The 13,711-nt window shown below is 47.8% G+C and overlaps 1 protein-coding gene across 2 annotated transcripts; it reads right to left on the bottom strand.

The window, feature by feature from the left end:
- Positions 1 to 1,253: 1,253 nt before the first annotated feature.
- Positions 1,254 to 4,957, bottom strand: PPIA (peptidylprolyl isomerase A). 2 transcript variants are annotated; one of them, XM_057732241.1, is made up of 6 exons: positions 4,824 to 4,957; positions 3,207 to 3,273; positions 2,726 to 2,756; positions 2,540 to 2,628; positions 2,018 to 2,190; positions 1,254 to 1,588 (listed from the first exon to the last, which is right to left on the bottom strand). In XM_057732241.1, exons 4-6 carry the CDS (start codon positions 2,546 to 2,548, stop codon positions 1,456 to 1,458), a joined length of 315 nt encoding a protein of 104 aa, XP_057588224.1. In that variant the 5' UTR covers positions 2,549 to 2,628; positions 2,726 to 2,756; positions 3,207 to 3,273; positions 4,824 to 4,957; the 3' UTR covers positions 1,254 to 1,455. The 2 variants fall into 2 exon arrangements, with proteins under 2 accessions (XP_057588224.1, XP_057588225.1); XM_057732242.1 differs by lacking the exon at positions 3,207 to 3,273 and having other exon boundaries at positions 4,824 to 4,942.
- Positions 4,958 to 13,711: the final 8,754 nt, after the last annotated feature.

The raw sequence follows: 13,711 nt of genomic DNA on the forward strand, positions 1-13,711 counted from the left end.
TTTTTAAAGAAAACCACGTTCACGAACATAAATGCCTCATCTGGACCAGATAATAGCTCAGACCCTTAGGTCTGATTATGGAGAGACAGTAAGACCTCAAATAACCATGAGGGCCTTTACAACCAGCCAGGGAGAAGTTTCCTTATCTGGACAGTAACTGGTCACCAGTTGTTCTGGGGTAAGGCAGAGCCAGATGCCCTCTGCAGGAAGACTGCACCACACCAGGCCAGCCTGCCTGCCTTTCTCTAACCAGACTGCTTTGTCAAGAACTTCACAACTAAGGTGTTATAAACCTTGTACTCTGCATCTACATTCTCAAACAGGTAGATAGCCCAGGAACATAGTCCAAAGACCCTTCCTCAGAGAGCCTAAAGCTTGACCTATTTCCCTTAAAGTGGACCACCACAAAATATGTTCAAATCAAGCTGTTACAATTAGCTATGGGGAAACTTCCTTGGTGGCACAGTGGTTAAGAACCTGCCTGCCAATGCAGGGGACATGGGTTTGATCCCTGGTCTGGGAAGATCCCATATGCCATGGAACTAAACCCATGTGCCACAACTACCTCGCCCACATGCTGCAACTACTGCAGCTTCTGCGCTAGAGCCCATGCCCTGCAACTAGAAAAGCCACTGCATCACAAGAGTAGCCCCAGGTTTCCACAACTAGAGAAAGCCCTTGCTCAGCAACAAGGAGCCAACAAGCCAAGAAATAATAAATTAAAAAAGTACATTAGCTATGGGTACTTTCCACGTGGTCCAGGGATAAGGTATCTGCCTTCCAATGCAGCAAACTCTGGGATCCCTGGTCAGGTAACTAAGATCCCACATGCTGCCAGGCTGCCCATGCACAACTGAGCTTCTCTAGCTGAGGTGGGAGGCGACTAAGACCCAATGCAGCCAAAAATAACTAAAAATTAGCTATGATTTTCAATGTGTTTCAATAATTTTGATGGATACCCCTAAGTGTGCCGAGAGTTTTCCACTGTCATCCTTAAAGGATTACTGCTCCAACCTGGTCACAATCTTGAAGTTCCAGCTTGTTTGTTCCCTGCCCTAGCCTACATCTTCAGTATCGTACTCACAGCCTGCCCTGGATACTCAATCAGCAACATTTAATTCTTGGGTCAAGGAAGTAAAAAACAGTACTCTGTGGAATTTTAACCAAATCATCAACTGTTGTCTTAGAAGTAACCTGTTGCTGCTTAAGATGAAACCTACATCAATATCCTAAACCAAACAAGGACAAACAACTGTTGTTTAGTTTTTATTTCATAATCATAAACTTTTCAATTCAGCTAAACTTGGAGGGGAATAAGGAAAATATGGAACCCAAAGAAGTGCAGTGAGAGCACAAAGATTATAGGATATTTCAAGCAGATGAGGGTGTAGGGGTGCTCTCCTGAGCTACAGAAGGAATGGTCTGGTGGTTAAGATAAAACACAAGTCAAATTTATTAGATTTGTCCACAGTCAGCAATGGTGATCTTCTTGCTGGTCTTGCCATTCCTGGACCCAAAGCGCTCCATGGCTTCCACGATATTCATGCCCTCTTTCACCTTGCCAAAGACCACATGCTTGCCATCCAACCTGGAAACAGAAGAATAAACATTACTACCTGTGACCAGAGTGAAATAAGCACCCTGCATTATGCATTAAGATGAGAACAGTGCCCACACAAATCAATATAGCACACACAAGCAAGAGAAATGGTTTACCCAACTCTTAGTACCATTATCCTTCTACCTAAAAAAAATTTGGCAACACCACAGATTATTTTAAGCCAGTCTCCAATCACTGTTAAGAATGCTAATTTCAGAATGGACCCTTAAAACAGAGCCAATAAATTAGATGAAAGCACTTTTAATTTAACTACTCAGCAAAGTGCCCTGTTTTGCTATTAGAGTATTTCACCTTCTATAACACACTACCTAAACTTGTAACTATTCATGCTCTTCCACTACCTTAGAGCAGGAAACAGCAGGGAAAGGTTGCCTTTACTATATGTTCTGCTCTTACCACTCAGTCTTGGCAGTGCAGATGAAAAACTGGGAACCGTTTGTGTTGGGGCCAGCATTTGCCATGGACAAGATGCCAGGACCCGTATGCTTCAGGAGGAAATTCTCATCATCAAATTTCTCCCCATAGATGGACCTGCCACCAGTGCCATTATGGCGTGTGAAGTCACCACCCTGTGAACATGAAAGAAGAACCTGTCACTTTTGGCAACACAACTGGAAAACATGCCAAACCTGCAAGGTTCAAACTTTAAAACTCAAGGGTCAAGTGGAACCAAAATGGTAGAATAACAGTTCATATATGCACTAAAAAACAAACCAAAACACCCCAGAACATTTATTTTATTACAGAACTATAGCAATTTAAATGGCATGATGTCAGTGTAAAATCGTCAAATAGAAAAATGTAAAAAACTTTAAAAGCAGACTGGCACCAATGCAGACACCCTATATGCACATTCTGAAGTATTCTGGCTGAATCCCAAATTAAGAGAACCCAAATCAGTATCAGTAAATTTCATACCTGGCACATAAATCCCGGAATTATTCTGTGAAAGCAGGAACCTTTATAACCAAAGCCTTTCTCCCCAGTGCTCAGAGCACGGAAGTTTTCTGTTAAAATAAAGTATATATATATATATATAGACACGCAACAGTTAAAACCAGAATACTTCTGTTAAACATTAAAAAATGAGCAAATAAAACTAACCTGCTGTCTTTGGAACTTTGTCTGCAAACAGCTGTAAGTGAAAATGACAGTTAATGAACAACATCTGCTTACATATTTTGTTGCTTAATACCCTTGTCTTTAGGGGATTCTGAATCATAAATTCATTTTCTCACTACAAGAGAATGCTTCTCCAGTAATTACTCTGAATCCCAAATAAGAAGTGCTCCTGACAGCCTTAAGGTCCTGTGGGGTTGGGTTAGCAACATGAGACCCAAAGACATGCCAAAAATCCAGAACCAGGAATGACTCAAATAGTGTGAGGCTTCTAAAAAGTGACTTAAAACTTTTATGTGTATCACACCTACTTCTAAACAGATATATGGCTTCTCAAATGTACATCACCTCCCCCAACTTCAGCTTGAACCTAAAGACAAGATTTTCAGGAACAGCAAGTACTCCTGGCATGATGAGGGAGTTAAACAGCTGTAATTTTAGTCACTGGTAATGAAAATGCTACTACCTCCAATCTGTTAACATAGCTTTACGGATTGGATGAGCAGTCACTTCTTGGTTTCCAGGTCCCTTACCTAGTAGTGGGGTAAAAAATAAAGATTGGTTTCTAGTACAACTGCTTCGAACCTTTCCTGCATATATCAAACATTTTGGCTAAAAAAGCTTAAATAACAGAAAACGCAAGCCCTTGCATAGACACTTCGTATTTTAAAGTATATAATGAACTATTTCAGAGACCTGTGACTTAAATCGTCTATTGAAATCCCTGGATGTTTCTTGTCATTTAAATTCTAAGTTATTTAAGTACTGTATGTAAAACATATGGTCTCAAGTATTAATGTTTCTCAAACCCTTGCAGTCACTAGTTTCCCTCTGAGACCCTTACCAGAGTTAAAGCTCTTATTGGCAGTTCTACCTCCATTCTCACCAAGGGATATGCCAAAGCTCCTATCTCATTTCCATTAAGCCCTCTGGCTAACCTGAGACACACAAGCTACAAAGCATTAGGCTCAGGCCAAGTTTCCACGTGCCCCTGGTATATTACCAGCTGACTATAGACAAAAATGGGGTGTAGATCGAGTGGATGTAATATTTCTCCAAAGAGTTAGGTCAGGGCAAGCTTCCACATGGGCCCTTAACAATTCTCAGCTCTGACTACAGTAAGAGTGGGCTACATACTGATCTGCATGGGGGGATATCTATCCTTGGAATAAGATCCTAAAACCTAATCACTGGCGGCTCTTTGAGAAGTGGTTGAAGACAAAACCACTTAGGGCTGCACCCCAAGACCACCCATGCTGGGTTAACTGGAACGTTTGAAGAGTACGCCAGTTACTGCGCTACCCTGCTGTGATTACAAACTGATTAAGAAGTAATCATAACACCCCTGAACTAATCAGAAAACCACCGGAGAAGGCCCGCCTCGCTGCCAGTCTCGACTAGCCCGTTCTGCGCGGGGACGACCGGGAGGGGCCCGGGCGCCTCCCACCCGCCGTCACCGCAGCGGAAGGCGGGCCTCGGCGCCAGCGGAGGGAAGGCCGCCTGCACATTTCCGCTCGGGGTGGGGGCGGGGAGGGGCGCGCGGCGCCGCCTTCTGCACCAGTCTCACGACTTTAAAACACCCGGGGAAGCCCTCGAGTCGGCCGGCCCCGCACCCATACAACCCACCCCTGAACCAGCAGGCGTCCTCCGGGACTAGGGATGGGCTATCCCCACCGGCCCTGGCGCGGCCGGGGCGGGAAAAGCAGCCTTCAGGTGAGGCCGCCGCGTCGGGGCGACAGGAACTGCTTCCGACTCCTCGAGGGCGGCCCCGCGAGGCCCGCGGCTGCCTGGAGCCGGGGCCCGCCTTCCGTTTGCGGCGTTGCCGACCCTCAAGGGCCCGCGGTCCCGCGCGGCGGCCAACGGCTCACGGCCCGAGCACGTGCGCGGCCGGAAGGGCGCGGCCGCCCCTCCCCCGCCCGCCCCGCCTTTGTCTGCCCGCCGCCCCCGGCCTCCCAAAATGGCCCCTCATCAGGAAATGGCGCCGCGCCGCCCGTGTTTCTCAGGCGGGGCGCCCGCACCCAGCTCCTCGGCCTTCCCCTGCCGCCCGCTCGGGACCACCCGGCGCGCCGCCGCCCGCTCCAACCTCGAAGGAGACGCGGCCCAAGGGCTCGCCGTCGACGGCGATGTCGAAGAACACGGTGGGGTTGACCATGGCTAGACTGCGCGGGAGGCTCCGGGGTGGCGGCGTCTGCAAGGCAGCACGAGCCCCGCCGCCTGTCTCATTTATAGCCGGTTCAGGCCCCGCCCACGGCCGGTCGCGCGCCTCGGCGCTGGCCAATCGCGACCTCGGGTCCGTCGAAGTGACGGTGTGCCTGGCCTATAGGTGGAGATGGCGCCGGAGAGGCGGGACGGGAGACGCGCGTGCGCGCTGACAGATGCAGGCAGGTTCCCGCCCGCGGGCTCGGTATCCGCGCTGCGGCGTGGGGTCGCGCGCAAGCGACTGGGTTGGGGACTGGGACCCGGCGTGGCGACCGCCCTGGTGGGGCGGTTGGGTCAGTGGGAGCCCGCGGGGCGCGCACCTGCCCGGACCCGCGGCCAGGACGTCTCCCCATTGCGCAGAGGGGGCAACTGAGGCAAACGCAGGCCTCAAGGTCGCGCCGCCCGCCAAGGTCGCTCAGGGGCCAGGGCCCGCGCCGCTCTGGGAGGCCAGGTGGCCTTGGGCATCACCATTTTCTCACTGCAGATGAGCATGAGACGCAGCCGCCGCCCTGTCTCCCTTCCCCCTCTCCCTCCTAGTGTGAGAGTTATGAAATGCTTCCAAAATGCCCTAGTTACCGAAAATATCTTGCACACTCTGCTTGAATTTTCTCCAGGAGGAAGACATTAAAACAAGAGCCTGGAAGACCTACCTATAGACACTGCGCATTTTTGCCTTCTTTTTAAATCTTTTAAATTCTCTGTTACCCCCACCCCCTCTTTCAAATCGTCAGAATTGAGCTCTGACTTCTGGGTGAAAGTCAAACAATTTAAAAGTGAATTCCCTTAGGCAAGATTAATAATATTTTTATTAGTAGTACTAAATGAACTTATGTGCTCCTGGTCTTTTGTTTAGAAAACCTTGAAAAGAAAATTTATATATCCTCTGACACAGTTGCAACATTCAGAATGTTATTTAATATCTCCAAAACCAGAATAGGGTCCTGAGAAGCAAATGAGAGTTCTTATTACAGATGAAATCCAGTGCCTGGCATCATGCCATCGTTATTAATAATGGCATTGTGGGCCTACATGTGCTTGGAATTTATAGAGTGTGGTTTTGTTCTCACGACCACCCCATAATCCTTATTTACAGATAGGGAAAGTGAGCATCCTCCATGCTAAATAGCTTGCTCAGAGTAACCACCTTAGGAGTATCAGCAAAGCCAGAACTGGAAACTGCTTTTTTGTTCATTCCACATCACCTGGTGCTTTGTGACCTTGAGGAAGCTGCTTGTCCTTATTTGACACTGAAAAAATGACCCGAGGCTCTCATGCATAAACCCCTCAACTTCTCTTTCCTCCACGCTGAATCTTAAAGCAGTTAGGAACCCCTCCTAAGAAATAAATGAATGAATAATTAGATCATCACTTATGGACTTCCCTGGTGGTGCAGTGGTTAAGAATACACCTGCCAATGCAGGGGACGTGGGTTCGATCCCTGGTCCCGGAAGATGCCACATGCTGTGGAGCAACTAGGCCAGTGAGCTGCAACTACTGAAGCCCACATTCCTAGAGCCTGTTTCCACAAGAGAAGCCACCACAATGAGAAGCCTGTGCACTGCAATGAAGAGTAGCCTCTGCTCACCACAACTAGAGAGAAGACCCAACGCAGCCAAAGATAAATAAATTAATTAATTAATTAAAAAAAGATCATCACTTAGGACTTCCCTCACATTACTATTCAAAGTTCTCTCTTCTCTTCACCATCATCATAGTCCTCTCATTTCACACAGGTATACCATATGTACACTCAAGAAAGTAAATGTGCACATGTTTTGTTTGCTTAAGGCGGAGCCAGTATTGTAGGAGATCCTTTATTAGCATTATCTCTTGAATTGGACTTCCTTACCGAGTAAAATTTCAGCAGGCACAGAACCTTAGGAATGTGGGGCTGTCCATGCCTTATTTGGATGATTCAGACCAAAAGCAAATCCAAATTTAATAGTGCCTTGATCTGGCTAGCTGGAGGTGTTCTGCACCAACAAGCAGAACCCTGGAACTTTGTTCATGGAGCATATTATAAACAAATGCCTATCTCAAAAATGTCTCTACGAAAGAGAGAATGTAACAGGGGGAAAAGATCATTCAACATTATGAAAACAGACTGCTTTGGAAGATGATAACTGTCTCGCATGTGCCTCTTGCCCAGGGCCTTGCTTGTGATTCAGCACGTGGCTTCTGCTGAGACGCACAGTGACTTCACAACCCACATACCCACGGCTTTCCCTAGGCCACGTCCTCCCTGACACGACCCTCCATCAGCCACCACCACCCACTTCTGCAGCTTCTGTGATGGACTGGGCTTTTCTCTCCCAATTCTCGATCTCTGACCTTTTCCCCTTGAACTCTTTCACAGATTTCTTGTCAGAGTCACATGTTTGATCTTGTTTTGTTCCTTACACACCCACCATGGTCAACCTCACCACTCTCATGACTCAGGTTCTCAAGTAACTTCTAAACCCAAGCTCACTGCAGAGCTCCAGACAGCTCCTCCCTGCACACTGGGTCTCTCATCAGGGGTGAACCCTCAGACAGAGCTCTGCCACCGCCCCAGCCTTTCCCCGGGCCTTCCCCATCCCTAGGCCTGCTCTCCTTCCTCACTGCAACAACTCTCACTTGGCCTTTTGCAGCAGCCTTCTAAGTGGTTACTTGTCCCAGGTTTTTCTTGGTACTTCCAGAATGGTCTTTCACAAAATCATCTGATTTTGTAACTCAGAAGCTGTGTAACCTCCTGGTCACTCATGGTATATAGTACCCTCAGCAGCCCCTTCACAGTCTGGTCCCAACTCTCGTCTCCTGGCTGGCATTTCTCCTGCCACATTGAATTTCTCATTACCACCCCCACCCTGCCTTTCCAGGGCTCCTCCTTTGCCTGTGGCCTGTGCAGCGCCTCCCATTTCTCCACCAGCAAAGCTCACCCCTGTGGTCCCCATGGGAAGTCTTCCTTAGCTCTCCGAGGTACCGGGTCTAGTCTGCAGCATCACAACTCAGCAGGTGTATTGAATGCCTGCATGAATGAGGTTGAGAGTCCCATCTGTGCACGATGAAAGAGCCAGCCAAAGCCTGGCCCCGGGGACTTCCCTGGTGGTCCAGTAGTTAACACTCCATGCTTCCACTGTGGGGGGCCTGGGTTCGATCCCTAGTTGGGGGACTAAGATCCTGAAAGCCACAAGGTGTGGCCAAAAAACCCCCACAAAAAACAACAACAACAACAACAACAAAATCCAGGGCAGAAAGCCAGAGGCGCTCTGAGTAGAATGGGCCTACTGAGTGGTGGTCAGAAGTCAGGAAAGCCATGTGGAAGTGACCAAAATTCCAATAGGACCACTTTCCCACCCCTAAGAGTTGTATGGGTCTGGGAAGTCTATAAAGGAGGTCAGAATGCCGGTCAGATGCAGAGATGATAAGATATGGATGGAAAAGACATTTATGTATCTGAGAATTCCATCAAGTTTAAAGATGTTTGGAGGAAGAAGCAAAAGATAGGTTCTACCAAGAAACCAGAGGGGTGCCCTCCTGCTACGAGGGCTGGAGGCAGTGAGGGGAAGCCAGACTGTGTCCTGTGCAGACCCAAGAGATCATGGGGTCTCTGTGGCAGGCACACAGGTGTGGCCAAATGATCCTGTCTGCAGCCAGGTCAGCCTGGCCATTACTGACCTGAGTTAGGTATTAAAATGTGCAGCAGTTTGTTTTTTTTTTCCCTCTTTCTCTCTCTTTGACTTACGTATGCATTTTTTTTTCCATTCCACACTGTGCAGCATGAGGCGATCTTAGCTCCCCGTCCTGGGATCGAACCTTCACCCTCGGCAATGAAAGCAGGGACCCCCTAACCCCTGGACCACCAGGGAATTCCCTGCATTTTCTTTTTTAACAGCTTTTAACAAGTATGTAAGCTTTATTGAGATGTACTTTACATACCATGAAATCCACTTGTTTTAAACATAGAATTCAGTGATTTTTTAGCAAATTCAGAGCAGTGCAGACATCACCACAGTCTAATTTTAGAACATTTCCCTCACCCCAGAAAGAACCTTGTGCCCATTTTTAGTAACTCCCTGTTTTCACCCAATAACTACTTTTAAAATTGTGTAGTTAAAAATTGACTTAGGCTTGTGGTTTCAAATGGAAATATTACAAAGTTTATATATTGCAGTTTAACATTTAAGAGAACTTTAGGTTCAACATATTTAAAAGTTTATCAGAGTTATTTAATGCTCAGGGAGGTTTTTCCTTTGTTAATTTGAACAATTAAGTACTTTAAAAGGATACCAAATGTATTGCATCTATAAATGCAGTTTAAATGTTTGAAGATGTAATAAAAGAGTTCAAATCTTCCATATGTATAAAGAGACTAATATGATATGTATGTTAAAGAACTGTTTTAAAATGGTAGTTTAATAAATGAAATATCAATTGTTAAAATATAACAAAATAAGTAGTTATTTTGAGTAATCTTTTTACATTAAAAAAAAAAGCTGCAGGGCTCCAATCGTCAAAGCAGGGGCCCTGGGGGACTTTCCTTTTCCGTCCTCAGGCTGGTCACTTCACAGCTCCAGATGGTGCTGCCACCTTCCCTCCGCTCCCACATCTCCCAAGTTCATGTTCAAGACTTTCTGGCTGCTGCAAAGACTCAGGAAGGGGGAGAAAAGGAAAAGGGCAGAAGCCTCAGGAGTGACGCCACCACAGTTCTGTTTGCAAAGCTTTCCCAGGAGCCCCGCCCAGTGGCTTTCACTCTTGGCTGCAGGAATCCAGGAAGATGAATATTTTGATCTGGGCACATTGCCACCTGAGCCACCCAGCTTCTGTTAGTGAGGAGGAAGGCAAGATGGATGCTTTGGAGAGACAGCAGGCGGCATCCGAGGCAACAACTATTGCTGACTCAGAAGAAGAGGGATGGACTGGGAAGGACTGGGAGTTCTCAGCCCTTAGAAAACCTGCACATCAGGGCACAGGGAGAAACCCACTCAGTCTGGCCTAGAGGAGGACCCCTTCCCACCCCAAACGTTGGATTTGATGGCAGGGCTGGCTGGGGCGGTGGGGGAGGGGTACGTCTGCTTAGTGGAGCCCAGATCATTCCTGATCTCCCCAGATCACTGGAGGCTGGGAAAGATGGGGTCTGGTGTTCTCACATAAGGTGGGGAATTTCCCTAACACAGAAACCAAAAAAGGGGAAATGAGGCCTAAATTAGTTAATTCAAGATTCCAGAAAGTATCAGGTGCCATTATTTAATTCTCATAACAGTCCTTTGAAGTAGATACTTATTATTTTTGCTTTTTTTTTTTTGGCAATGCTGCTCAGCATGTGGGCATCCCAACCACGCCCCCCCACCCACAGTGAAAGCATGGAGTCCTAACCACTGGACCACCAGGGAATACCCTATTTTTGCTATTTTTCACAAGAGGAGACAGAAGCTCAGAGAAGTTGAGTAATTTCCTCAAGGTCACACAGCTGCTCAGAGGTAGCGCCAGATGTCCATTCTGCCTGGCTTTGGGCCCTGTGCTCCTCACCATCATGCTGCATCCTGAAGTTTTTTAAAATTACGGTAAAATATACATAACATAAAGTTTACCATTTTAACTATTAAGTGCACAGTTCAGTGGCATTAAGTACATTCCTGTTATTGTGCAGCATCACCACCGTCCATTCCAGAACTTGGTCATCTTCCCAAACTTAAACTCTGTCCCCATTAAGCAGTAACTCCCCATCCCCCACCCCCAGCTCCTGGCACCCTTCATTCTGCTTTCTGTCTCTATGAATTTGCTTATTCTAGGAACTTCATGTAAGTGGAATCATACAATACTTGTCCTCATGTGACTGGCTTATTTCACTTAGCATAAGGCCCTCAAGGTCCATGTTGTAGCATGTGTCAGAATTTCTTTCCTTTTTGTAGCTGAATGATATTCCGTTGTTTATCCATCCTTCCATCGATGGAAACTTGGCTTGCCTCCATCTTTTGGCTGTCGTGAATAATACTGGTCAATCCCTGGTCAGGGAACTATGAACACTGGTGAGTCCTTTCTTTCAATCTTTTTGTGTATATACCGTGAAGTAGAATTGCTGAATCTGCAATAATACTGTTTTAATTTTTTGAGGAACTGCCATGCTGTTTTTCACAGCGGCTGCACCATTTTTCATTCATACCAGCCATGTACAACGGTTCCAGTCTCTCCACATCCTAACCAACACATGTTATTTTCTGTTTGTTTTTATAATAGCCATCCTAATGGGTTGTGAGGCAGTACCTCATTGTGGTTTTGTTTTTTTAATTTATTTAGGCTGCATTGGGTCTTCGCTGCTGCGTGCAGGCTTTTCTCTAGTTGCGGCGAGCGGGGGCGGCTCTTCACTGTGGTGCAAGGGCTTCTCATCGCGGTGGCTTCTCTTGTTGTGGAGCACGGGCTCTAGGTGCGTGGGCTTCAGTAGTCATGGCACACGGGCTTTGTTGCTCCTCGGCATGTGGGATCTTCCTGGACCAGGGATCAAACCCGTGTCCCCTGCATTGGCAGGTGGATTCTTAACCACTGTGCCACCAGCGAAGTCCCCTCATTGTGGTTTTGACTTGCATTTCCCTAAAGATTAGTGATGTTGAGTATCTTTTCTTGTGCTTTTGGACATCTGTTCAAATCTTACCCATTTTTTTAATTTTAATTTTTATTAATTAATTTATTTGTTGGCTGCATGTGGGTCTTCGTTGCTGTGTGAAGTCTTTCTCTAGTTGTGGCGAGCAGGGGGCTACTCTTCATTGCGGTGCGAGGGCTTCTCATTGCAGTGGCTTCTCTTGTGGAGCACAAGCTACAGGCATGGGCTTCAGTAGTTGCGGTCCATGGGCTCAGTAGTTGTGCCACACGGACTTAGTTGTTCCATGGCATGTGGGATCTTCCTGGGCCAGGGATCAAACCCCAGGGCTTGAACCTGTGTCCCCAGCATTGGCAGGAGGATTCTTAAGCACTGTGCCACCAGGGAAGCCCTTATCCCTTTTTAAAGTGGGTTTTCTGTCTTTTGGTTGTTGAGTTTTAGGAATATTTTACATATTCTACATATTAATCCCTTACCATATGTATAATTTGGAAATATGTTCTCCCATTCTGTGGGTTGTCTTTTCATTCTGTTGATAGTGTTGTGATTTTTATTTATTTATTCATTTGGTTGTGCTGGGTCTTAGCTTTGGCACAAGAACTCTTAGTTGCGGCATGTGTGCGGGATCTAGTTCCCTGACCAGGGATTGAACCCAGGCCCCCTGCATTGGGAGTGTGGAGTTTTATCCACCGTGCCACCAGGGAAGTCCCAGTGTTGTGATTTTTTTTTTTCTTGAGTGCCAAGGTTGCATCCATTGGCTGGGTCTCATCTTTGGCTACGTGATAACTCACACTCAGTTCTGGTGTGTGTGTGGGTCCTACCACCAAGGGAAGGTCAACATTAATCACACAGCCCCATTCTCAAGCTCCAGGGCTGACTTCAGCAAAGTTCCTGTGGTGACCATTCTGGCCTCCTCCTCTAATGCCGAAGGTGGAACTATAGCAGGTGAAGACAACCAGGACGGGAAACTGAGGCAGGGACCATTCAGTCCTCTACCAAGGAGCAGCTACATTGCGGAGCCCAGAGCAAAAAGAGATGTGGGGATTGTTCAAAAATTGTCAAGGATTCCAAGACACAGTCAGCAGAGCATTAAACCAAGTGCAGGGCCCCTCTGAGCATAGGGCCCTGTGTGGCTGCGAGGGTCACATGCCACTGATGTCGGCCCTGCCACTGCCTTTGGTGGCAAATGGTCAATCCCTGGGAGCCCTGGACACAGGGGACTTTACACACATCCCCAACTATTTTCCAAGAATCATCACCAAGTGCTCATGAGGAAGACTGGGGGCTAGTCCAGGAGACGGAGAGGACTGCCTGAGGCTCTGAGGGAGGAGCTGGGGACCTGAGACAGCCTCCAAAGGCAGGGGCTCTGCAGTAAGTGCCCAGTAGTGCCCATCTGCCCCAGGGGGATCATGAGTAATATCCCGCCCTGAGGATCAGGCACGGGGAGCCACTGGAGCCTGAGGGTGGGCATGACGGGCCTTACACCATGTACCACTGGGGATGTGGCAGGAGAGCCAAAACCTCCCGAGGGACAGGCATATGGGGCCTCTATGTCTTGAGAGCAGGGGGAGCAAGAGAAACAGCACAGGTGTTTGCAGGCCACACCCACCGCCAGACAGGGGCCCCCTACCCCTGAGGAGGTGAAAGGGCCGAGTGAGACCGCCCACCAAGGTACAGGGGCACAGGGCCTGCGGCAACAGACCCTCACACATTCAGATGCCAGCCCCACTAAAGGAAGGTCTGATCCTGCTGCCTGTGGTGAACTGACTCCAAGCCAGCAACAAAGTCCAGACGCAGCTCACCCACAGGCCAGACGGGCTAAGCCCAGCACCAACAGCTGACACAGAAGGGCGTGCCATTTTCTGGGCGTCCCAACTCTTTACTTCAGCCTCTGCTAGTCTTTGCACACTGGGCCTGGCACTCAGTAACGAGTCCCTCCTGCCTGACCGTCTTCGAACGGGGGCGTTGGCTTCTTTCCGCCTTTGGGCTGGAACTTACACCATTGGTTCTCCTGGGTCTCCAGCTTGCTGACTCACCCCACAGATCTTGGTCCTTGTCAGCCTCCATAATCACGTGAGCTAATTCCTCATAATAAACAAATAAACAAATACGTAAATCTCCTATTTGTTTTGTTTCTCTGGAGAATTCTGATTAAATATAGACACCAAAAACAACAACAACAAAACCAAAGAAAACAC

The sequence above is a fragment of the Hippopotamus amphibius genome, chromosome 4, assembly GCF_030028045.1.
Source record: "Hippopotamus amphibius kiboko isolate mHipAmp2 chromosome 4, mHipAmp2.hap2, whole genome shotgun sequence".
Classification (NCBI taxonomy): domain Eukaryota; kingdom Metazoa; phylum Chordata; class Mammalia; order Artiodactyla; family Hippopotamidae; genus Hippopotamus; species Hippopotamus amphibius.

Excerpts from the sequence above, each read along its gene's own strand:
- PPIA (XM_057732242.1), bottom strand. The coding sequence starts at position 4,892 with ATGGTCAACCCCACCGTGTTCTTCGACATCGCCGTCGACGGCGAGCCC. Across the intron at positions 2,757-4,823 it reads TGGGCCGCGTCTCCTTCGAG|CTGTTTGCAGACAAAGTTCC; the intron begins GTTGGAGCGGGC and ends TTTCACTTACAG. Across the intron at positions 2,191-2,539 it reads TTCCGGGATTTATGTGCCAG|GGTGGTGACTTCACACGCCA; the intron begins GTATGAAATTTA and ends TCATGTTCACAG.